At 47.8% G+C, this 25,479-nt stretch overlaps 1 protein-coding gene across 4 annotated transcripts in view; it reads left to right on the forward strand.

Annotated features, from left to right (window-relative positions):
• Nucleotides 1-25,479, forward strand: part of LOC119178736 (riboflavin transporter 2) — a 236,943-nt gene that overhangs the window by 130,694 nt on the left and 80,770 nt on the right. For all 4 annotated transcript variants that reach the window (XM_075875054.1, XM_075875090.1, XM_075874958.1 and 1 more), the window contains exon 3: nucleotides 10,723-10,919. In XM_075875054.1, coding sequence (XP_075731169.1) covers nucleotides 10,723-10,919 — 197 coding nt within the window. The remainder of the gene's footprint in view (nucleotides 1-10,722; nucleotides 10,920-25,479) is intronic.

Consider the following 25,479-nt stretch of genomic DNA (forward strand, 5'->3'; position numbering starts at 1 on the left):
CTTGAAAGCTGCCATCAGCGCATCAGTAGAAAATGCCGGACATATTACCCCTCTCTGTGGGATAAACTTAAGGAAGTATGGAAGGCCCTGTTACAAAAAGAAGGCAAAGCCAGTAAAAGACGTCATACACAAAAGATGAAAGAACTTCTTTGCCGGATGCAGATCATCAAGGCAGCCGACACATTGACCTCATGTACAACAGAGTACCTGACCTCGCTCGAGGAGCAATACAACCAACTCCTCAGAGATACCATGAGGCGACCTAGAAGTGAGCATGAACTGCTGGGCACGGCAACCGGAGTTGATGTGAGGGAAGTACGTGGAAATGGCTGTTTGCAAATTACGGAGGGAAAGCGCTTAGACGGTTCTGTAACCAACGACCCAGCAGAAATTGGTTCTGTAACCAACGACCCAGCAGAAGAGAGTACTTCAGCATACAGTTCCAAGACACCGAAACAATAGACACCAATCGGGGATCCGACCATGTCAAAGAACTTTGCAAACATCTGCAGCGAATTAAGGAGGAGGAGGAGCCAGCAACCCTCAGCGCTGAAGTCTCCCTTGCAGAGCTTTCCGAAGCCATAAGAAGCATGACCGCCAATTCTGCCCCAGGCGCTGATGGTCTGACTGCCGCCTTCTATGTGACTTTTCTCGAAGTTCTCGAAGAGCCCTTGCTCGCAATGGTGAATGCGATCTTCAGGTCCTTTAAGAAACCCGACTTCTACGGAGTGGGTAAAACTGTCTTACTACAAAAAGAGGGTGCACAACCAAACGAGCCCACGGCGTGGCGTCCAATCACGCTTTTGAACACCGATTACAAGCTGGTAGCCACTACACTGAACAACAGGCTCAAGCTCCTGTTACTGGACATCATTAGCCCGTACCAAACGTGCGCGATTCCAGAAAGGTCGCTTTTTTTGCGAACCTCACAGTGATTCGTGACTATTTCGAATACGTGACATCAAGAGGTTTCAATGGTGTTTTTATTTCCCTAGACCAAGCTAAAGCTTTTGACAGGGTACGACACCATTACCTCTTCGACGTGATGCAGGAGTTTGGCTTACCGGCAAGTTTTATAAAACTGGCAAAAACTTTGTACGAGGACCTAACCTGCACCGTTGTGATAAACGGAGTCATGACGCCGGCATTCAAGTGTAGCAGAGGCATAAGGCAAGGATGCCCAATGGGCCCGACCTTTTTTGTCATGTCGTGCGAGCCACTGATCACAAGCGTTATTGCGTATGAAGGCATTCGGAGATTCCCACTGACGGGCCAGGAGCAGGTGAAAGTGCTGGCATACGCGGACGACATTTCCCTGTTTGTTCGGGATGAAAGCAGCCTCCAAGCCTTCAGTGCGACGTTCACAAGATACGCGCAGGCATCCGGAGCGGTGATAAATGCGGACAAGAGCAAGGCGATGCAATTTGGAACTTTCCCCAGAGAAGCCCTAGGAAACATTGAAGTGGTGTCCATCGTTAAAGTACTGGGAATCTACTTCTCTAGTGAAGGGGTGGCACCAGCCACGTGGCAGAGAGCCCTCGAGAGGGCAAAGCAGGCAGCCGACCGCATTCGCCTCCTAAACCTTACGTTACGTGAAAAAGCACTGGCAGCAAGGACCACCGTTTGCGCGTTTGCGTTCTACGCCAGTGGGGTAGCGGTGATTCCTAGGAAAACCGCGAGCCAACTGAACGCCGTGATCACCGATTTGCTATGGGAAGGGAAACCGGCACCAGTCAAGCGACACCTCCTTCAACTACCCGAGGACAAAGGTGGCCTCGGCCTCCCACACGTACAAATGGCCAGCCAGATACTGGCCCTCAAGATTACCCGCATGCTTTATTACGCAGCGAGTTACGTTGGAAAGAATCTAATCAACTACTGGACAAGCACTATCACGCACTATACGGAAAACCACAAACACACTGGCCCGCGCGCGGAAGCGCACTCACACTTTTACTGGATGGCGGCAACTACGACAAAGATCATAGAAAAAGAAGCCCCGAACTGCTACATTGACAAGGATTCACCCGCCCGAATCGTAGAAGCGATAACAGAAAACCAGTTGTCCAAAAAAAAAAAGGAGCAGATCAAAAGCCTAGGACTGTGCAAACAAAAAAGCAATAAGTACGACCGCGCGAAGTACATGACTTCGAGTAAAAGCGCAAGTGGCAAGTTTTGTCCACGAGACATCACCTGCACCGTTTCGGCATCACGCCGAATAGCCAGTGTCCTGAATGCCGCGCTGAGGAAACGATCTCCCACGCGTTGTTAGAATGCGGGGCGGCCAAGTCGGTATGGCGCCTGGTTGCGAGGTGCTTCAGCATCCGCCCTCCCCCGGCCCTCGAAAGGAATAAGGGCTGCTTCGCAAGGCTAATGGTTGCCATCACACTCTTTGTGATTTGGAAACGCCGGTGCCTTGCTGAGGTAAAGAACACCCCAGTGAGCGCGGCCTACCCAGCACTAGCCATGATCAGGCAGAAAATAGTGCAGTAGTTGGCCAAGCAACTGGAAGCTGGTGGGGAGGACCAGTTTCTTCGTCGCTGGCACACAAAGTTTTTTTCGTCAGAGGTGCGAAACTTCGCACCCCCATAATCCCTATACTAACCCCCTCTCCCCAAAACATTGTGTTACAAGTTTATGTATAGCGCCAGTCGAAGTATTGTAAATATGCCTACCCATGTTCACGATCTGTTGTATATATTATATGTATATATGATTGTAAATATATATTTGTGTATTTTTTACAAATGTGTGCGTAGTTTAGCATAAACTTGTATATATATATATGTATATATATATATATATAAATATATATATCTATATATATATATATATATATATATATATATATATATATATATATATATATATATATATATATATATGCGTGTGTGTGTGTGTGTGTGTGTGTGCGTATGTGCCGCTAGTTTCCTCTATGCATAATGGAGTTTGTATGCCCCATAGTGCACAAGAGGGGGTCTAAACAAGCACTGTATGCATAAAATGATATAAAGAGTTTTTTTTAGTTTGAAGTTAATAAACTTCTCTTTGTATCAGTCAAAGACTGCTAATGTAATCGGACTTTTCGTTTACCGGGCACAGGTTCGCCCATATAAACAGTTACATTCCAGCGCAGTGTCCTGTCTTAGGCCACGTCACGACCCCGTGACATCTGTAGGACGTGCTGCTTCTTTGATGTTCCAGACGCCCCCTTCAAGCCGCGACCCCAGCCCAAGTGGCAAAGAAGACACGGACGCTCACCCTGAACAGCGAACAAGCCGCAGGCAGAGGGGACTACAACCAGTGTACGGGCCCCTTCCTGAAGCAGCCAGGCAGACCCGGATCCCGACATCAACTACTGCAACCATTACCGCCCCCGTGCAGTCTGCACCACTCCTGCTCCGGCAACCCAAAGAGCCGCCAACATCCCGCGGTTCGCCACTGGAACACCCGGAAAGCTGGATCGAAAGATTCGACCGCGTCGCCGCCTTAAATGACTGGACAGACGATGACAAGCTCCTGCATGTGTATTTCGCCTTAGAAGATGCTGCTCGGACCGGGTTCGAGAATCAAGAGCGAAGCCTTACAACGTGGGACGTCTTTCGTGCCAGGTTTCTCACTACTTTCGCAAGTGTGGTGCGCAAAGAGAAGGCCGCAGCTCTTCTCGAAACCCGCATGCAGATGCCCAACGAAAACGTGGTGCTATTCACAGAAGATATGATTAAGCATTTCCGCCACGCTGACTCCGACATGTCCGAGGAGAACAAAGTCCGTCTGCTCATGCGCGGTGTAAAGCAGGAACTCTTCGCCGGGCTGATCAGAAATCCGCCAAAGACGGTCGCCAAATCCATTTCAGAAGCATCTACGATAGAGAAGACGCTCAAGATGCGCACGCCGCTATATAACCGTAGCTTCTTGTCTACAAGCTACGCCGGCATTAAAGCGCTTGGAACCACTGACTTGCGTGAGACGATCCGAGCTATCGTGCAAGAAGAGCTGTGAAAATTACTTCCTTCAGCGCCGCCTCACATGGTATCCATCGCGGACGTCGTACGCCAGGAGATCCAGCAATCGCTGGGCGTTTCTCAGCCTCAAGAGCCTCAGCTGCAAGGCATGAGATATGCTGCTGCAGCCCGCCGCCACGCCCCTCTTCCACGCGCACGCCAAAACACTGCCTCATCGCACTTTCGTCGCCAAACGCCACCGCCGCCACCACCCCCGCCGACGTCTTATCGTTCGCCAGCGGCCCAGCGCAGTGCACCGAGGAAGACTGACGTCTGGCGAACCCCTGACCACCGCCCGCTCTGCTACCACTGTGGCGAGGCCGGACACACGTACCGACGTTGCCAGTACCGACAGATGGGACTGCGTGGCTTCGCCGTCAACGCACTGCGCCCACAGCCAGGGGAACGGCCACGTGACATCGCCGACTACCTGACAGGAACTCAGTGGACACCACGAAGCCCTTCCCGTTCGCCGTCGTCCAGCCGCCACACGTCACCGCACCACCGGCAGTACTCTGGCCCAACGTGGGACCGGTCTCTTTGCCCGTATTTGGCAAACTAAGGGCAGCAACCGATGGAAGTGCGGTTTATGTGCGACGAACTACTGAAGAACCTACGACGACGACGCCGCGACGGAGCTTCCCGACCCCAACGCCAACCAGGCAAAGCTCTGACAGTGAAACCTCACTTACCGAAGGTGACCTGACGACGCAACATGGAAGCAGCGGAACAAGCCGACGCAGCCGTGGCCCGACGCCACGCCCTAACTGTAATGCGACGGCGAACTAGCAACCTCGGCGTTCTTATCGATGGCCACACTGTGACCGCTCTCGTCGATACTGGAGCCGACTACTCCGTCATCAGTGAGTCGTTCACCGTGAAGTTAAAGAAAGTTAGGACAGCTTGGGAAAGCCCTGTAATCCGCACAGCCGGAGGTCATCTCGTGACGCCTGCAGGAAGCTGCACAGCGAGAGTCGCCATTAACGGCCATATTTATCCTACAGGCTTCGTAGTCCTGCAGCGTTTCTCGAGAGATGTCGTCCTTGGCATGGACTTCTTATGCCTCCATGGTGCTGTAATCAACCTAATAACAAAGTCGATAACGTTATCCACAGAAGAAGCACTACCACCGCGCACGCCGTTGGAAATCAAGCCTTGAATGGGCTGGAAGAACAAGTCACCATTCCGCCTCACTCAAGCGTCATTATTTCAGTCGGCGTTCCTAAATCACCTGACTTGGAAGGCGTCGTTTTAAACAGTCAGCATCTGTTGGTCACCCGAAATATTTGCGTCGCAAGAAGAATTGCAGAGCTGCGGGGAGGCAAAGCAACGGTTATGCTCACGAATTTCAGCAATGAGTACAAACATGTGAACAAAAGAACAACGGTCGCATACATCGAAGAAATTGTGAACGCCACCAGTGCTTTCGCCCTCGCCGATTCTGTGGAACCTGCTCAGAGGAACCAAGCCCCTCCCATAGCTTTCGATGTCAATTCCAGGCTTCCGAACCATAAGCAAGAACAGCTCGAGGCCCTATTCCTGCAATACGAAGATTGCTTTTCGTCGTCATCAAAAATTCGGCAGACCCCAATCACGAAACATCACATCATAACCGAAGTAAATTCCAGACCACTCCTTCAGAGTCCGTACAGGGTTTCGACGTGAGAACGTGAGGCCATGATGAGACAAGTTGATGAAATGCTGCGGGATGACATTATCCAGCCGTCCAAGAGCCCATGGGCATCCCCCGTGGTGTTAGTGAAGAAAAAGGATGGGACCCTACATTTCTGCGTCAATTATCGCCACCTGAACAAAATCACAAGAAAGGACGTGTATCCTCTCCCACCAATAGACGACGCACTTGATCGGCTCCATAACGCCAAATACTTTTCGTCAATGGACCTCACGACTGGCTATTGTCAAATCGAAGTCGACGAAAGAGACCGAGAGAAGACGGCGTTTATAACACCGGACGGTCTCTTCGAGTTTAAGGTGATGCCCTTCGTTCTTTGCTCAGCGCTTGCAACTTTTCAACGCGTTATGGATACAGTACTGGCAGGATTGAGACTTTCTTAGTTTACTCGGATGACGTCGTCATGTTTTTCTCGAGTTTCGACGAGCATCTTCGGCGCCTTGAGGCTGTACTTCAAGCCATCAAGACGTCAGAACTCACACTGAAGCCAGAAAAGTGCAGAATTTCGTAAGAGGAGCTCTTGCTTCTGGGGCATGTTATTAGCAAGTCTTGAGTTTGTCCCGATCCACGGAAAACAGCCGCCATCGCCGGCTTCACGCCGCCCACTGACAAGAAGGCAGTGCGCCGATTTCTGGGCCTGTGCGCCTATTATAGGCGGTTCGTGAAACATTTCGCCCGTATCGCCGATTCTCTCACTAACCTTACCAAGGCCGACGTGGAGTTCAAGTGGCAAATGGCGCAGGAACACGCTTTCCAGGAGCTTAAACATCGCCTCCAGACGCCTCCGTTACTTGCCCATTTCGACGAATTCACCGAGACAGAAATACACACTGACGCAAGCAGCGTAGGTCTTGGCGCCGTGATTGTGCAGAAGGCTGACGGACTTGAAAGGACTATTAGTTACGCCAGCTGATTACTATCCAAAGCAGAAGCCAATTATTCCACAACAGAAAAGGAGTGCCTCACCATCATCTGGGCTACGTCGAAATTTCGCCCCTACCTCTACGGCAGGCCCTTTAAAGTCGTGAGCGACCACCACGCCTTGTGTTGGCTAGCCACCTTGAAGGACCCTTCAGGTCGCCTCGCACGATGGAGCCTGAGGTTTCAAGAATATGACCTTACTGTCATTTACAAGTCCAGCAAGAAAGACTCCCACGCCGACTGTCTCTCTCGTGCGCCTGTCGACCAACCACCACCCGACGACACGGATGACGACTACTTCTTGGGAACGATAACTACCGACGATTTCGCTGAACAACAGTGGGCCGACCCGGAACTCAAGGCCCTAATAGAATACCTCGAAGGCAGGACCGCCGAAGTCCCGAAGGTATTCAAGCGCGCACTTGCGTCGTTCTTCCTGCGAAACGGTCTTCTACAAAAGAAAAACTTTTCACCGCTTCGAGCTAAGTACCTTTTTGTGGTGCCTTCAGCTCTGCTACCAGAACTCCTGCAGACCCTGCACGACGATCCGACGGCAGGGCACCTTGGTGTTTCGCGCACGCTCGTGAGGATACAAAAAATGTACTACTGGTCACGTCTTACCGCCGACGTCACTCGTTATGTGAGGACATGCCGGGACTGTCAGTGAAGCAAGGCACAGCCTACAAGGCCAGCGGGACTTCTGCAGCCAATTGAGCCACCTTGCCGACCTTTTCAGCAGATTGGTATGGACCTACTGGGGCCGTTCCCGACGTCGGCTTGCGGAAACAAGTGGATCGTGGTAGCTACCGACTACCTCACCCGCTACGCCGAGACAAAAGCCCTTGCCAAAGGCAGTGCATCTGAGGTAGCTAAGTTCTTCGTCAAAAATATCGTCCTACGTCACGGTGCCCCGGAGGTCCTTATCACCGACAGATGAACGGCATTTGCTGCCGACTTAACTCAAGCGATCTTGGCATACAGCCAGACAAACCACCACCGGATGACAGCGTACCACCCACAGACCAACGGCCTCACTGAGCGGTTTAATAAGACGATCGCCGACATGCTGGCAATGTACGTCGATGTCGAACACAAGACGTGGGTCGCCATTCTTCCGTAAGTGACCTTCGCATACAACATGGCGGTGCAGAAGACGACGCAGATATCTCCATACAAATCGGTCTACGGAAGGATCCCGGCAATGACGCTCGATGCCATGTTACCTAACGTCACCGACGAAGAAAACCTTGATGTGAGTGCGTACCTTCAACGCGCCCCGAAGAAGCCCGACAACTTGCGCGTCTCCGTATCAAGAATCAACAGACGACCGACAGCCGCCGTTACAATCTTCGACGACGCTTCGTGGAATACCAGCCCGGTGAACGTGTTTGGGTGTGGACGCCGATACGCCAACGTGGACTAAGCGAAAAGCTTCTGCGACAGTACTTCGGACCGTACAGGTTGGTTCGACGTATCGGCCCACTTGATTACGAGGTTGTCCCCGACGGCATCACAAACTCTCAATGACGCCGATCGCGACCTGAGGTCGTCCAAGTATCGCGCCTCAAGCCGTTTCATGCGCGTTGACAAACTGAAACAAAGTTCTTTATTATTAATATTGTATCGTAATTTATTCATTCTACTTTCTTGCATTATTGTTGTACCTTTATCTTTAGTTAAAGCATCGGGAAGAGGCCGTTTTCAGAGGGAAGCAATGCCACATTCCATTTCCCTAGGTTTTGTTATCGTCCCAAAACACTACACAATTCTCAGCGCAAACCACGGCTGCAGTTTTCGAGAAGCTTCCGGACTGTAGTAGATCATTCCGATAAGTTTACGCCTACTCTGCGAACTGTACAGATTATTCTGTAACCTACGCCACCACCAGCGATAACGCTAGAACATTCGACGGCAAGAGTGTAAATGCCGACGCGCTTCGCCGCTTGTCAGTAGTTTATCGACGGTGGACGCTCCGTTTGCCGCTATCAGTCCAAGACTGCTACTGTAATCGGACTTTCCGTTTACCAGGCGCAGGTTCGCCCAAATAAACAGTTAAATTCCAACGCAAAGTCTGTCTTAGGATACGTCGCGACCTCGTGACAATATGAACAAGTATACATTTAGCGGTTCCAGGGTGCACTAGGGGCCACATTTCGCTATCGCGTTCAACTCTAAAAGGCGAAGCTTAAGGGTCCCCCAATTTTTTATTGGTATGTTTAGGTGGCCTAGACTCCAACAAGATTTATTTCTACCTCCTTGATAGCAACTAATTTTATGCAAAATGGTCACTTAGGACAAAATCTAGTGATTCTTGTGTACTGGCTTTCGGTATCAACAGCTAAACTATTGTAGTGGAAATGGCTTCGCGTAGGCACATTTGTACAAAATGTATTCAGTATAGTTGATGTACTATCGACGTCGAGTGAAACCCGAAAATCGGCAAGCCTTCGGAATAGTACAGTGCACGCCGTCCACTTATCACCATGGGCTGGCACGCATGTATGCGTAGTGCTGCCTAACAGGATGCGGGTGCCTATCAGTCGTGATAACTGGACGGCATGCACTTTACCATAGCGAAAGTTTGCCGCTGTTCGGGTTTTATTTGACGCTGATAGTACACCGCGAAATATAAATATATCTCTGTATATCTCTCTCTCGTGTCAAAAGTGACCTGTGTTGTACCTTAAACATTTATGTATAATAGAAACGCCTTCGTCTCATGAGGGCCTCACAATACTCTCGTCTGGCCGTTGTCACAGCTCCATGCGCAGGTGCTGCCACCCTAAGTCGGCTACGACGAGTGCTATTTCGAATTCTTATATACTCGCGGGCAATTTTTCGGGTCAATGAAGGGAAAGCTACGTGAAATAGTCTGGTTAGGTGCGTGTTTCACTCTACCATAGAATGTAACGGGTGCGTGAAATGAGCGTTGCATTTCGAAGCAGACGTCGCTAAGTGTTTAGAGTAAGGCCAAAAGGCGTGATTTTTTCTGCTTACAAAAAAGCTCGAAGTGGCGGGATATAAAGTAAAACAAATACAAACAAATATGTGATTGGTGTCTATGTTTTGCTTGAAAAATCTATATATGGAAAATGAAGGAGCATTTTCTTTTTACATGTCATGCAGAAAACGTGTACTATAATCATTACCTCTATGATACGTGCAATTTGGCTCTGTAGCCTTTGCTTTGCTGCCCAGGAAAGCTTTCCGCGCAAACAGCCACTCACACCGTGACACAGTTTCCCCGTGTTGTTCGGTGCGACTAGCACCTCGTTATGTGAAATGGGACCTTCTTGAAGCCGCGTTTTGGAGGCACCGAGGTGTCTTAGGCCTACCAGACGTAAAAATAGGCTATGTTGTTAGCCCTAATAGAAAGTCTGCGCCACGTTGTTGCTTCTTTCGCGCTCTTATACGCCGATGACTGGTGCCTGATCACGTGGTACGTGTGCTTCTTAGTAGGAGAGCTGTGTTTAAGAACCGACAACTGACCAGAAGGTGTGATTACGTCCTAGTAGAAATAAAAATACCATATAATACAGTCACAGAGTCTAGCATTTTTTCACAGTGTGAGTAGGGTTTATATTTTTAAATCGTACTTAAAAGTAACAGAAACCATCATGTCGCGCTGCGTAGTGGTAGAGAATTTAATTTGGATAATGGAATATGGAGTCGATCGCTTACCTGTAGGTAGTGGTGTATCCCGAGGCTGTCATGCACACCTGTCCTCAAAATTAGAGTATGTATATTATTCTAGCCCCTCTCAATGTTGCGCTGCTTTCGACCTATTAGGAGTTACACGCCGAGAAGCGGCGCAGCAAAAAGGTCACTACTCCATATGCAAAAGCGAGGAGGAGCGAGGAGGAGAACGCCAACAGCTTCTCAGCGTCCTCAGTCTTCGCAACACTAGGTACCTCGATGCGTGCACTGGCTGAGGCACTTTACACAACTCGTGTGTAGCAGCACCATTTTTCTAATTCATTAACTGATGCGAATGCCAAAACGACCGTGTAGACGTGCATCTCAAGTGCATCATTGATATTTTTGGTGAATGACAAGACCTTTAAATCCAAAGCCTTCAATCCAGCCATGCAATCTACCTGTCAGATCCGTCCCTCGGTGCACGCGACGCTGTTCGTGGGCCTGGCAGCGAGCGTGCTGATGGTGTTCTTTTGGCGGCACACCGTGGGCGAGCACAGCGTCGCCTTCATCGCGCTTGCCTTCTTACTCGCCTGCGTCGACTGCACGAGCTCAGTGCTCTACATGCCCTTCATGGCCCGCTACCCACCACGGTTTCTCTTCTGGTACGTATAAACAAACTAGGTGAACTCGACTTATCCAGTATGCTTGCATTCGATTAGTTGTTTCTTTGAGATGAAAGTAGAGTTTTCAATAAATGGGCCGTCACTGTACTATGAGAAAATGCTGAAGCTTGAAAACTGTTGATTTCCAACTCTCGGTGTGCTTTCTTTTATCTTTGATTAGTAATACGCTGAATTCAAACCTTGTTTGCCCCGAAAATGAACACTGGTGGTGCAGCATCCGGGGCGAATTGACTTCGCGGCAAGGGCTCGCTTGCTCAGCGGCCTAGTATCGCCTTTTTCTACGCCCGCCGTGTTCCCGCTGTTATGACGGTAATAACAGCTCATTTTTGGGATGCAAATCTAGTGATGTAGAAAACGGCTGTTTACACTGCTGACGAAAGTTTTATGAGCTGCAGAAAGTTTCCATATTCTCATTTAGGCTCTAATCGAAACAGGTGATTTACTGCGAAAGTGGTGGTGAAATACTGCAAGGAATTTGTTGTTGGCACAGCCTACGCCAGAATATCGGCGCTAAAAGGCTTCACAATGCAGATTCCAATTTGTTTACAAGTTGGCTTGCACTCCGCAATTAGTACATGTGTCCAGTAGAATTAAAAATGAAATTAGAATGCTTTCAATTTAACTTATACATCGTGGTTTTTGTGCAGATTTTCCGGGTGATTTTACAAAGCTGCGCTATTTGTTGAAAGAGACCTTATAAAAATGTAGGATAAAAACATCCCAATATATCCAGAATGTTGTACAATATTGTATAGCCACACACAAAATGTTCAGGGAAACGCAGAAATGTTAGCGTACTTGCATTCCGTAAATATTTCCTCTAAAGAACAAGTCACAAGAATCATGTGGCAGTATAATCTTATTTGCATGAACTGCTAGTATGATCAAACACGGCGTCACAAGCGGTAAGACTTGATTCACGAGGTAGCACAATTGATATTCATCTTTGGCAAAGCTAATAATGCCGATTGAAAGTTGCAATGAGCGTTGTGAACTGTTTTGATGGTGCTCCCAGTGACGTGGTCCATATAAAAATTAAACAGTTTTCGCCTCAATGAGTACGGGTCAGTTGTGGCACATCATATTTACATACAAGGAAATGAAGCTCGGGTGCAATAAAGTGCAATGAAAATTAGTTTGCGAGTGGGCTATCTAAGCCTGTACTTACGAGTATAAAAGCGCCGTTCGTTCGATGCTGGTTTCACAATTAACATCAACTCGTTTATTAGGGAGATGAAGCCTTTAAATTACTGCTAGAAAACATGAATCTGCCTGACGAGTGAGCTGGTACATAAGAAAACAAATACAACAACTGCGGTAGTATTCTCGACCAAGCGCTTTGGAGATTAGTAGTGCATGGGTTTTGCTGTTGTGCATAAAGGCAGATACACAGGCAAAAAAAATATCTGTGGCCAGATAGGCGCTTGTGTCTGATACGATTACAAACTTTCGGAAGTGGAAACATTATACCTTCGAAAAAAAAACGCTCGGGACGAATGCAATGCCAATGTGATTATGCCGTCTATGGTGTAAAAACCACGACTCGAATACGGGACACGTTCTAGAATAACCTTGTACCCCAGCACAGGTATATTCTATCCCTTCACTCACGCCCGGAGGCGGCTGCTTCGGTCGAGAATTCAACCCATTCTCTAGTTCAGCAGCGCGACAACACAAACCTGATCGAAGTGTGTGCCGCGGAGCGCGGTAACTGTTGGTGATTGTCCTGAACAAGACTTTTTCGTCGTTTTAATAGGGCCCTTAACGATGCTGTTTGTGTCATCCTCCTAAAGCTTGAGTAAAGCGAAAAGCGATCGGCAACAGCAGAACAGGGTACGATGCGAGCACAAGTTATGCAGGCACTCCACGAGAAGCGTCAAAGCATCCTTGCCCTGACGTCATCCAAGCATGCAACCAGTCGGCGGCACTGCAACTTCTCGGTGCCAATAGTGTTTTGACCGCCGGTATATTTATTAGTCCTGCTTGGTGGCGATATTTCGCGGCAATTCAGCTTGCCATTTTAGCCATATGGCTTAGTTCTTACCAGCAGCAAAACACAGCTCCACTGGCTGGATTTTACTGCAGTTCCGACAGGATGTGGGGGGGGCCAAGAGAGGCACACCTGCCCCTCTACTGTACTGCAGGTTTAAGGTTTCAAATTTGGATGAAGGATAAGGTAGAGGATGTGGGTGAGAAGAAAGTTATAGACGGTTTAGAAAGTAGTAAAGAATAGTAATATGTTGTTTGGCGGAAGAATCAGGTGGGGTGTCGTAGAGTGGATTGAAGAGTGTTGGATAGTATGAAGTAAGAAATAAATTGTGAAAGATGATGTGAGTGCCACAAGGAAAAGTAGAGTGTGGTGCCCGGGCCAGCATATTAACGAAAATTTATTAAACTTTCTTTATAATTGCTGAATTGTTGGGTAAAACAGACGACGGGCGCGAATGACTTGTGGCGAGGTCATTTTCAAGTACATAGAAGCACTCAAATCACAATCAAGTGTCTCTCAGCAATAGCAGTGACATCGTTCACTTTAAGGAGTCTTAGGAATACGGACCAGTCAGTGGGTTGTCACAACACTGCTTCATCGTTTACAAAGGAAGCGATGTGGGCTTGCTGGTAGCAAGTCGTCAGTTATTGTCCTTGAAGGGCAATATTGGCGCGCTGCAAGTAAACTAACTGAAGACTGCTTTTTTTTCTTATTATTGTGATAGCAATTACATGAACACTCTTGGCTGGATTTTGCAGCTGGCGTCAATGGCGGCGTCGATGTCATGTACTGCATATGTATACGTTTCTGTATATGTGAAAACGCAAGAAAGATAGAAAAACAGAATACAAACACTCCGGCGCACGGAATCGAACGTGAGACCTCTGCGTCGTGAGAGCGAGGCGTTAACCTCTGAGCAACCCCAAATAACGTTCTAAACCACTCAAATGGCAAGCTATTTAAATATACCACTTACCACTTCTGTGTTTTTGGCATGACCAGAAAGATGGCGCAATGAGCGCACGTCGCCACATCGCCCAGCGGCACCCGCTCTGATCTCCTACGCGTAGTTTGCCCGGCTTAGAGAAGAGGAGCGACGCTCCTCACGCGCCCTTATCTCGCGGTTGCGAGGAGGGGAGGAATTGTACGTTTTGGCTGGCCTCGGCCTTTACGTGGAACGACTCTGCTGAAGTTACCGGGCGCACAAAGGTCACTGCAATCATTAATCTCCATTCGCGAAAAGCACGAACTTTTCAGACTCAGTGAAGTAACAAATGAGACGCTTATTCGCGTGTATTCGTACCTATGAGTACGTTTCGTGCGTATATTGTGCGTGAGAAACGCGGGGCACGTTTCGATCTGCTTTTCATTCTGCGCGTGACTTGTCCAACTGTGTCTATCGCGTTCATTGCTTCGCGTTAGCGGCAAAGCTGTGACTTTTTGTATTTCACAAAACATAAAAAAGCATACGCGTTAGTGCCAGCTATCCCAAGATCATGACAGTATTGTACAAGATAAACAAATAAACAAAAAATAGGAACAATAAAAAAAGAAAAAAAATTAATCACTTGCACTATGTACATACTATATTCACTATAGGGCTTATAGTGCATGAATGAGCACAGTATGTACAGCATAGTCCAGTTTATGTATCGGGATCACATCGCGGATAGAGTCCTTACAAATAGTGGTAAGGTATATATGAACTCAAGACAGATTTCTGTCCAGTAAAAAGTCACGGAGGGTGCTCACTGCACGACTTTGATTATCCGATTGTGGACATGGTTCAAGTATTTTCCAATCGTAAATGGCCGTATGTTGAGTAGCTTGAAGCGATCACTCAGTTTGCCACGTTGTTCGGTCATCATATAGCGGTCATTTTATAACATGCTCCTCTGACGCGTCGACATTATCACAGTGGTCGCAGTGTGGGGACGTTTTTTTTTTCTTTTATGTGACATAAAGGGTGAGATGTGTTTGCAACACCTAATCGTAAATGGCGCAGTAGTGTGTCTAATGGTCTATCGATGATGAAGTACGTGCAGTACAAATTCAAGATGGCGATACCAAAGAAGAGACACAGAAGTGCTGACTAGCAACAGATTTTTCATCGAAAAGAAAGGAATGAAGTTTCAGTCAACTAATGTCTATCGATCTTTTGAATTGGTGAAAACCGGAGAGAAAAATCTATTTGCTAAAGGAGTGAAGACTTTGCAGTTTTGTCAAACTAAGCGTCTTTGCATAATTTGTGGCACAGTTCAACAAGAACCTTCTTGCTTTCTGAGAAATAAACGGGCACTGGGGTCAAGTGAAATTTTTGTCTTCTGCAGTGGCTAACTTGCCAGCAATTTCGCTTCGTATCACTCTTACGTGACTTAGAAGCCACTGAAAACATAATCTAATGGCCATTCAGATAAACAATGGTAATTGTTTCTAGTATTTCATACTTCATATATATATATATATATATATATATATATATATATATATATATATATATATTGTTACGACCTCAGTAGGCGTCTGGGGGTTTATTGATACACGGTTCGAGGGACGAGGCGTATCGGCGCAGGCAGATGATGATCTTCTTCTTCCACACCTCTTGCTTCTTTTTCCTTCTTCGTCCGGCACATACGTGGCGTAACATTTCCCCCCTCGCAGACAAAGCGCGCCGCGCGTTTCATGCAGTGTCGCGTTGACTGAAAGGCTTCAGGCGAGCGACATGCGTGACCTCTGTCTTTCTGGAACGTCTCCCGCTAGCTGTAAGACGTGCGATGCGGTAGTCGACTGCGCTCAGGCGGTCAAGGATAACAAAAGGTCCGATGTAGTGCGCGAGCAGTTTTTGGCACAAGCCACGTTTGCGTAAAGGCTTCCACACCAACACGAGATCTCCCGGAATATATGTGGCCTGCCGGTGCTTGCTGTCATAACGAACTTTCGATCTGTCTTGCGAGGCTATTGTACGTAAACGAGCAAGACGACGAGCTTCTTCGGCGAGACAAAGAGTTTCTGCTAGGGAGATTTCTGATTGGTCCCGATCAGAGAAGGAAAATATTGTATCCAGAGTATAACGGGGGGGTCGAACATAGAGGAGGAAGAACGGGCTGTAGCCGGTGGTCTCATGTTGGGAAGTATTAAACGCGTATGTGACGAACGGCAAGACATCGTCCCAGTTCTTGTGGTTCGAAGCAACGTACATAGAAAGCATATTCACCAGTGTTCGAATTGTTCGCTCGACGAGACCATTCGTCTGCGGGTGATAAGGCGTCGAGTGTCTGAGCTCTGAGCCACACCTACGGAGAAGTTGTTCGACAACGTCTGCCGTGAATTGACGTCCACGGTCACTTATGATGACGCGAGGGGGCCCATGACGCAGTATGATAGAATGGAGAAGGAAGGACGACACTTGACCAGCAGTCGCGGATGGCAGGGCAGCAGTCTCGCAGTACCGAGTAAGATGGTCAGCACATACCACAATCCATCTGTTGCCTTTCGATGAACGCGGAAAAGGGCCCACCAGGTCAATGCCAATTTGTTCGAACGGAGAACTGGGAGGCGTCACAGGTTGTAGATGTCCGGCCGGAGCTGCTGAGAGAGATTTGTGCGCCTGGCATTGCGCACAACTGGCCACGTACAACTCAACTGACTGGCGCATACGTGGCCAGTAGAAGCGTTCCTGGGTACGATGAAGAGTGCGCGTCGTTCCGAGGTGACCTGAAGTGGCGTCATCATGCATGGCGTACAAAACAGATGACCGTAGTGCCTCTGGAACCACCAGCAGGAAGCGGGAACCGGTGCCGGAGATGGATTTCTTGTACAGTAGACCATCACGGACGCAAAAGCGGCTTTCCGGAGTGGATGCTTGTGCGATCACGAATAACGGATTCAAACTCACGTCCTTCCGCTGCTCAGTTTCAAAGGTGGCCTTATCCGGGAACGCTGGTGCTACGGACGCAATCAGATGATCGAAATCGTCAGCGTCGCAAACTGTAGCATCAACTGGCATCCTTGAAAGGCAGTCTGCGTCCGCGTGTTTCCTGCCGCTCTTGTACGATACCGTGAAGTTGTACTCTTGCAGCCGGAGGGCCCAGCGTGCTAGACGGCCTGACGGATCCCGAAGGTTGATAAGCCAGCACAAAGAATGATGATCCGTAACTACTTGGAAAGGACGACCGTATAGGTATGAGCGGAATCGCTGCACAGCGAAGACGAGTGCAAGGCATTCTTGTTCGGTCACAGTGTAATTGCGTTCCGGCTTACTTAAAGTACGACTGGCATATGCGATTACGTGTTCCACTTGATTACATCGCTGTATGAGGACTGCACCTATGCCAATGCCGCTTGCGTCGGTGTGAACTTCAGTCGCCGCAGAAGGATCGAAGTGCCGCAGGATAGGCTGCGACGTGAGCAAGAACTTCAGTTGGTTGAAAGAAGTTTCACAATCAGGAGTCCATTCAAAACTAGCACCTTGGCGGAGAAGACAGGTCAGTGGAAAGGCAACTTCTGCAAAGGCGGGAATAAATCGGCGAAAGTAAGAGCAGAGGCCCAAGAAGCTCCGAAGCTCCTTCACTGAGCCAGGTGGTTTAAAAGCTCTAACAGCCGCCGTCTTATTCGGGTCGGGCCTGATGCCATCCTTGTTGACGAGATGTCCCAGCACCAGTGTTTGTCGAGCTCCGAAATGACACTTCTTTGCATTAAGAACCAAGCCAGCATTTCGAATACATTTCAAAACCAGCTCTACCCTTTCGTTATGTTCACTGAATGTACGCCCGAAGATAACAACGTCGTCAAGATAACACATACAGATGTTCCACTTCAGGCCGCGCAGAATGGTGTCCATGAATCTTTCAAATGTAGCGGGCGCGTTACATAGACCAAAAGGCATCACGTTAAATTCATATAGTCCATCCGGAGTAACGAAAGCCGTCTTTTCTTTGTCCATTGAATGCACAGGTATTTGCCAATAGCCTGAGCGTAAGTCTATGGACGAAAAGTAGGATGCTGAATGGAGGCAGTCTAGAGCGTCATCAATGCGTGGGAGAGGGTAGACATCTCTCTTTGTGACGGAGTTTAGACGGCGATAGTCCACACAGAATCTCCAGGTACCATCCTTCTTTTTGACTAGAATCACGGGAGCCGCCCAAGGACTCGATGATTCTCGAATGACACCCTTCTGCAGCATATCACGCACTTGTTCATCAATTATCTTGCGCTCAGACGGCGACACTCGGTAGGGTTTCTGGCGGATGGGCTGTGCTGTTCCCGTGTTTATCCTGTGGAGAATCCGAGACGCGGGAATCGAGGGCGCATGGTCATGGGAAAAATCGAAAATCGCCACGTATTTCGACAAAACGTCCAGAAGCATGCGGCGTTTGTCAGTAGTAAGTGACTTGTCGATCATAGGTAAAAGTTTTGAATCGGCCGTAGAAGTATTGGCTGAGGCCCCACCTGGAGCATCACTGAGGGCAGCCACTGCCATCGGTGAGTATGTTTTGAACTTGGCAAGCTTCAGTCCTCCTGGTAGAACCACCGACTCAGCTGAACAGTTTACCGCCCATAGTCCTGTGCGTCCTTGAACGAGTGACACTATGCAATGCGGCACCAATGTGTTCTTCTTAATGCAACTGAGATGAAAGGGCTCCACTAATGCGTCGAACGCACTGTCACTGTTTTCAATGCGTGAAGAGTATACAGGAACACAGACTGCAGAGAATGCCGGCACAATGCTATCTTCACTGACCCGGAGCGCACCGTGCTCCCTGTCTGAATTCTCTAATAGTTCTCCAGGGGCAGCATCACATATGTACACCTCTCCATTTCTACAATCAACAGTGGCGCCACACATTCGAAGGAAGTCAATCCCCAGGATTATGTCGTGTGTGCTCCTTGGAAGAATCGTAAACTCTGTGACAAACACTTGATCACCCAAGCACACTTCTGCGGTACAGACACCAATGGGACACAGCGAGTTACCACCAACGCCACAGAATGTTGTTGCCTTCTCCCACAAAAACATCACCTTTTGTCCTAAACGGTGTTTAAAAGCAGCACTCATAATCGAAACTGTAGCACCAGTATCCACCAAAGCCATCGTACACACACCATCAACAAAAACTTCTACCTTGTTCTTGAACATCAACACAGACGGGGGTATTTCGTTTTGCAGCAAGTCACCAGCGACCTCACCCCCATCGGCCGCACTGTTTAGTTTTCCTGATGTGGTGACGATGGGCGGCGCCGTGGCGATGGAGACCGGTGGGATCGAGGCGCAGGAGGTGGCGTCACACTTCGATCAGAGGCAGGGGAGTTGTTGCGCCAGTGTCCGTGCCAGAAGCTGCTGCCGGGTCTTGAGTCGGTGGGCCAGTGTCCTTGAAAAGGTGGGACAGCAGGTTTATCGGTCAAGCTCGTCCACTGATCATAGCGTGGTATGCGCGAACGATCGCAATACCTCGATATGTGACCAGTCAGACCACAGTTGTAGCACACAGGCGCAGGACGAGGTCGTCGCCGTTCTTCGAAGTGTTCACGTCTGCGAGCGTTCGCGTAAGCCCGAGATTCAATGAAATCAGTTGTCGGTGGGTGGTATGGGCGTACGGAACGGAAACGTTGAGGGTACTGTGATCGCTCGTAAAAAACCGGACTTGACTGCTGAATACGCCGAGGCCCTGCAACCTCCGTTGCGTTGACGGATGGATGTTCATAAACTGTAAGCTGTGGGGCAGTGGTGTCCTGCGGGAAATAGGATGGAGACGTGGCAGCTGCCCGTTCACGTGTCATTTCGCCATGTCTGAGTAACTCTTCCCGAACAATTTGGCGGATGGTTGCCGAAAGGTCACCAGTTGAGGCTGCTTCTATGCTGGCTACTGAGGTGACATTTGCCAGACGACCAAACTTAGGCGCTATTCTGCGCTGCTTCAGGGTTTCAAACGTGCGGCAGTGCCGTACAACGTCAGACACTGAAGTCAGGCTTTCCCTGCTAATAAGGAAGTTGTAAACATCTTCTGCAATTCCCTTCAGCAAATGCCCCACCTTGTCCTCTTCCGACATGCTGGAATCGACTTCCCTACACAGCCTCAAAATCTCTTCAGTATACACGGTGCAGGTCTCACCGGATAGCTGGGCCCTCTGTGCAAGACTCTGCTCGGCAAGCTTCTTTTTTGCAGCTGAGTTGCCGAAACACTTCTTGATTTCTTCAACAAAGCGTTCCCATGTTGTCAGAATATCTTCATGGTTCTCATACCAAACGAGGGCAACATCAGTGAGGTAGAAAACAACGCGTGACAGTTGGGAGGCAGCATCCCATTTGTTGCAGTTGCTTACTCGCTTGAAATGTTTGAGCCATGAGTCCACGTCGTCATTGGCCCTCCCGGAGAAGGTTCGTGGCTCTCTGTGATACGGCCAAGAACTGCTGGGGACTGGTTCCCGAGCTTCTGTTTCGTCAGGCATGATGGCCAAAGAAGGAGGCAGGCCGGCGAGGCGACGACTCCGGCGAAATCCGAGGGGTAGCGGTCCCGTCGTTGGTTCCTATACCCAGCACCTCCACCACTCTGTTACGACCTCAGTAGGCGTCTGGGGGTTTATTGATACACGGTTCGAGGGACGAGGCGTATCGGCGCAGGCAGATGATGATCTTCTTCTTCCACACCTCTTGCTTCTTTTTCCTTCTTCGTCCGGCACATACGTGGCGTAACAATATATATATATATATATATATATAAATAGGCAGGCATGGTGGTTCAGTGGCCGTAGCGTTGCATATAGTCCAGTAGATCCTCCGTGAGCGGTCACAACGTGATTTATTTCGACGTTTCGGCCTAGAGTCTGGCCTTCATCAGGATTAGAGGTACAGTTTGTTCGTGCTCAGCTTTATACAATCTCAAATCAAAGGGCAAGGAAAGAGAAAAAAAAGACAGAAAAGAAGAAAAGGAAAAAAAAGAAAAAGAAGAAAAAGAAAAAAAAAGAAGAGAAAAATATTATACGGTGGTCTCCCCTCGGGCGCCCCTCTTTCCACTCTTCCTTCCACTTCCCCCTTCATCTCTGTCCCCCTTCTCCACTTTACCTTTCTCATGTCAGTGGTCTGTCTGTGCTTCCTTTCACTAACGCATCCCTCCCGACCAGACGGCGCCTCCTGGCACTGGCGGTTCGGTGAGGGGCAAAAAAGAGCTTTTTTAGGAAGTTCTAAGCCTTTAACTACTCCGAGTCCCGTCAACATTTCGTCGTAGAAAGAGCGGTGCCGCGTATTCTGGCAGAGGCTGGTAAGCGGGCATTTTAGGAAGTTCTAAGCCTTTAACTACTCGGTGCCCCGTCAACATTTCATCGTAAAAACAAGAGTGCCCCGTATTGCGGCAGAGGCTGGTAAGCGGGCGCAATGCGAATTCCTTGCCCGCTTCTGGATTACGCGTGTAGTGGGGGCCTCCCGGCTGTGTACAGGGTTGCTGTTGGGCATGTCATGCATGGCACAATTGATTGGGTAGTTAAATAAAACAGAAAACAGACGACAGCTACACTTAGGAAGAATAGTTACACTTGGAATTGTTTTGGGTTGTCCAGTGCCCTTCGCAGCTGCAGTGCCGTGAACTCAGTTACTACTTTCATTATTGCCGTGATTGTTTTCTAATGCTTTTATTGCTGCAAGTGTACCATGATTCTCATTTATTCCTCTATCGAGGGTGTTAAATCGGTGGATAAGGTATGACTCTCGTTGTTCACGTTCTCGATTTGATTTAAATCCTGTCTCTAAGAGCGTTACTGATAGTTTGTCGAATGCATGGTCGGGAAGATTGAGATGTTTTGATAGAGGTAGACTTGGGGCTGAATTAGCATGGGCTCTGTGATTATTGAAGCGAATCCTAAATGGTGTTTCTGTTTGTCCGATGTACTGCATACCACACGCGTTGCATTCGAGTAGGTATACCACATTAGAGGAATCGCATATTAGGTTTCCTCGTATGTTAATCGAAAACTTGGATTGTGTGCTGGTTGCTTTGTGTGTTTCTCGCATCGCCTTACATACAAGACATCGTGGCTTTAAACAAGGTCGGCATGAATTATTGGGGGGTGATGTGCTAATTTGAGAGTGGATAAGGGTGTCTTTGAGGTTACGTGGTCATCAGTAAACGACGCCTGGAGCGGATGGGAATGCGCGTTTCAGACGTTCACTTTGTTTCAGAATGTTGTAATGTCATTTAAGGATTTTCTTTACATTGGGGAAGTTTGTGCTGTAAGTCAAGCAGAGGTTTGTTCGTTCTGGGTGTTCTTGTAGTGGTCGCTTCATAAGTAAGTCTTCGCGCTTTAGTTTTCTCGCTTTTTGAACAGCGTCATTTATTACATGTGGGGGGTATTTTTGTTTCTCGAGCATAAGTTTTAGCCTCCGTAAGCTCCTGTCAAAGTCAGCGTCTCTAGAGCATATTCGCTTAAACCGGTGAGCTTGGCTGTATAGAATACCGTTTTTACAGTGGCGTGGTTGATCGCTTTGGTAATGGAGGTATTGTTGTCGATCCGTTGGTTTGCGATATAGGGTTGTAGAGAGCTTCCCTTCTTCTATCGTTATGGCAACATCACGAAAATTTACGGTTACTTGCGAGTATGTGTGTGTTTAGTGTATGTTCGGATGTACAGCATTGTAAGTGTCGATAAAGCTGAGAAGTTCGTCCTCGCTGTGGGTCCAAATAAAAAAGATCTCGTCTATGTATCTTCTGTATAACATTGGTTTTAAGGAAGTTTGTGCAAGAAATTCAGATTCTAGCTTTCCCTTAAATATGTTGGCATAATTAGGTGCCATATTGGTGCCCATAGTGGTCCAGCTGATTTGTCGCAAAAAATACTCTTGGTTAAACTCGAATGAATTTAATTCAAGGACCATCCTGGTCAAAGTTGCAATGGCAGAGAAATCTGGGGTGTTAGATTGTCTATGGTTCGTGTACATGTTTTGTAATGCAGCTATGCCGTCATCGTGAGGAATATTTGTATATAATGAAGAGACATCAAGAGTAACCAAGTACGAGTTTTTCGGCACACACAGACCTGCAATGTCTTGAAGAACATGTGTGCTGTCTTTTATGTACGACGCGAGGGTGCATGGAATGTGGTTCATTAGTTTGTCCACGTACCCTAATATAGGTTCAGTTACTGTACCGATGCTTGATATTATCGGTCGACCGGGGTTACCGGGTTTATAAATTTTTGGGAGGATGTAGAAGCGATTATTGCAAATGTACCTTCGTGCTAGAATAGCCCCCAAGGGTATGACACTCTCCCTCACACCAGCCGCTACAAATCTACATGAACACGACCAAATAACATGGAAAAACGTCCTCCTTGAGGCATCTCTTAAATTAACAGAAATCACAGTGATAAGCAGGTGAAAAAACTGGTCGCTATGACCAACACCATTCTCCGCCACAACACCTTATCGAACGAAGAAATCACCCAATTAACAGAATTTGAACAGAATAAATACCAAGCCATCATGACCACAAAAATTCATAAACTCAAAAGAGACCATGTGCCCAAACCCGCGTTCCCTGATATAGTTCCTTATCACTACAACACCACCACCCAGGAAACCACTAATGGTACAAACGAGCACCCATCTAGGAACACACCCTGTGACATTGTGGTTGTAAACTTATCGGACACGAGCTTGTCACCTGACGAAGAAAAACTGCTATCTAAGGGACTAAGCTTCTGCCCGACCACAAAATGTTTCGATGAATTCCACTTGCTCCGAGACCTCGACACCTTCGCTCGAAGCTTAAGGTTGCGTGAATATTTCTTGGACAGGCCTTCTAACCACGAAACAATTCACCGTCGTAAATCAAATGATTGGACACCGAACAGTAATCGAGACAAGTGCTTGGACCATTATATCACCGCAGTACAGAACGATATAGTACACGAATACCACAGACAGAAAGGAAACCGAGAAAACTTGACAAAATCTAAAAAATAAGTATAAAAAGTTTAGCACCTAGGACAGACATAGCAATAAAACCCGCTAACAAAGGAGGGGCAATTGTAATCCTTAATACAACCAACTACTTACAAGAAGCATACCGCCAACTAGACGACTCAAGACTTTACGAACGCCTCCCAGGTGATCCGACAGACGAATGCAAAGGTATCGTATCAACAGAACTAAAAAAACTGTTGGATGCAGAAAAGATAACCAACACTGACCACAAACTGATGCGAGCAGCATACCCTCGTCCAGGTCGCTTCTACATCCTCCCAAAAATTCATAAACCCGGTAACCCAGGTCAACCAATCATATCAGGCATCGGTACAATAACTGAACCTATATTAGGGTACGTGGACAAACTAATGAGCCACATTCCATGCACCCTCGCGTCGTACATAAAAGACACCTGACATTTTCTTGGAGACATTGCCGGTCTGTGTGTGCCGAAAAACTCGTACATGGTTACTCTTGATGTCTCTTCATTATATACAAATATTCCTCACGATGATGGAATAGGTGCATTACAAAACTTGTAGACAAACGATTAACAATCTAACACCCCAGATTTCTCTGCCATTGCAACTTTGACGAGGATGGTCCTCGAATTATAATAATTCGAGTTTAACCAAGAGTATTTTTTGCGACAAATCAGCTTGACCGCTATTGGCACCAAAATGGCACATAATTATGGCAACATATTTATGAGAAAGCTAGAATCTGAATTTCTTGCACAAAGTTCCTTGAAACCAATGTTATACAGAAGATACATAGACGACATCTTTCTTATTTGGACCCACGGCAAGGACGAACTTCTCAGCTTTATCGACCCTTACAATGCTGTGCACCCGAACATACACTTCACACACACACATACTCACAAGCAACCGTAAACTTTCTTGATGTTACCATAACGGTAGAAGAAGAGAAGCTCTCTACAACCCTATATCGCAAACCAACGGATCGACAACAATACCTCCATTACCAAAGCGATCACCCACGCCACTGTAAAAACAGTATTCCATACAGCCAGGCTCACCGGTTTAAGCGAATCTGCTCTAGAGACGCTGACATTGTCACGAGCTCACAGAGTCTAAAACTTATGCTCGAGAAACAAAAATACCCCCCACATGTAAATAATGACGCTATTCAAAAAGCGAAAAAACTAAAGCGTGAAGACTTACTTATGAAGCGACCACTACAAGAACACCCACAACGAACAAACCTCTGCTTGACTTACAGCACAAACTTCCCCAATGTAAAGAAAATCCTTAAACGACATTACAACATTCTGAAACAAAGTGAACGTCTGAAACGCGCATTCCCATCCGCTCCAGGCGTCGTTTACTGATGACCACGTAACCTCAAAGACACCCTTGTCCACTCTCAAATTAACACATCACCCCCCAATAATTCATGCCGACCTTGTTTAAAGCCACGATGTCTTGTATGTAAGGCGATGCGAGAAACAGACAAAGCAACCAGCACACAATCCAAGTTTTCGATTAACATACGAGGAAACCTAACATGCGATTCCTCTAATATGGTATACCTACTCGAATGCAACGTGTGTGGTATGCAGTACATCGGAC

This window comes from Rhipicephalus microplus, chromosome 1, assembly GCF_043290135.1.
Source record: "Rhipicephalus microplus isolate Deutch F79 chromosome 1, USDA_Rmic, whole genome shotgun sequence".
In the NCBI taxonomy this organism is placed as follows: Eukaryota; Metazoa; Arthropoda; class Arachnida; order Ixodida; family Ixodidae; genus Rhipicephalus; species Rhipicephalus microplus.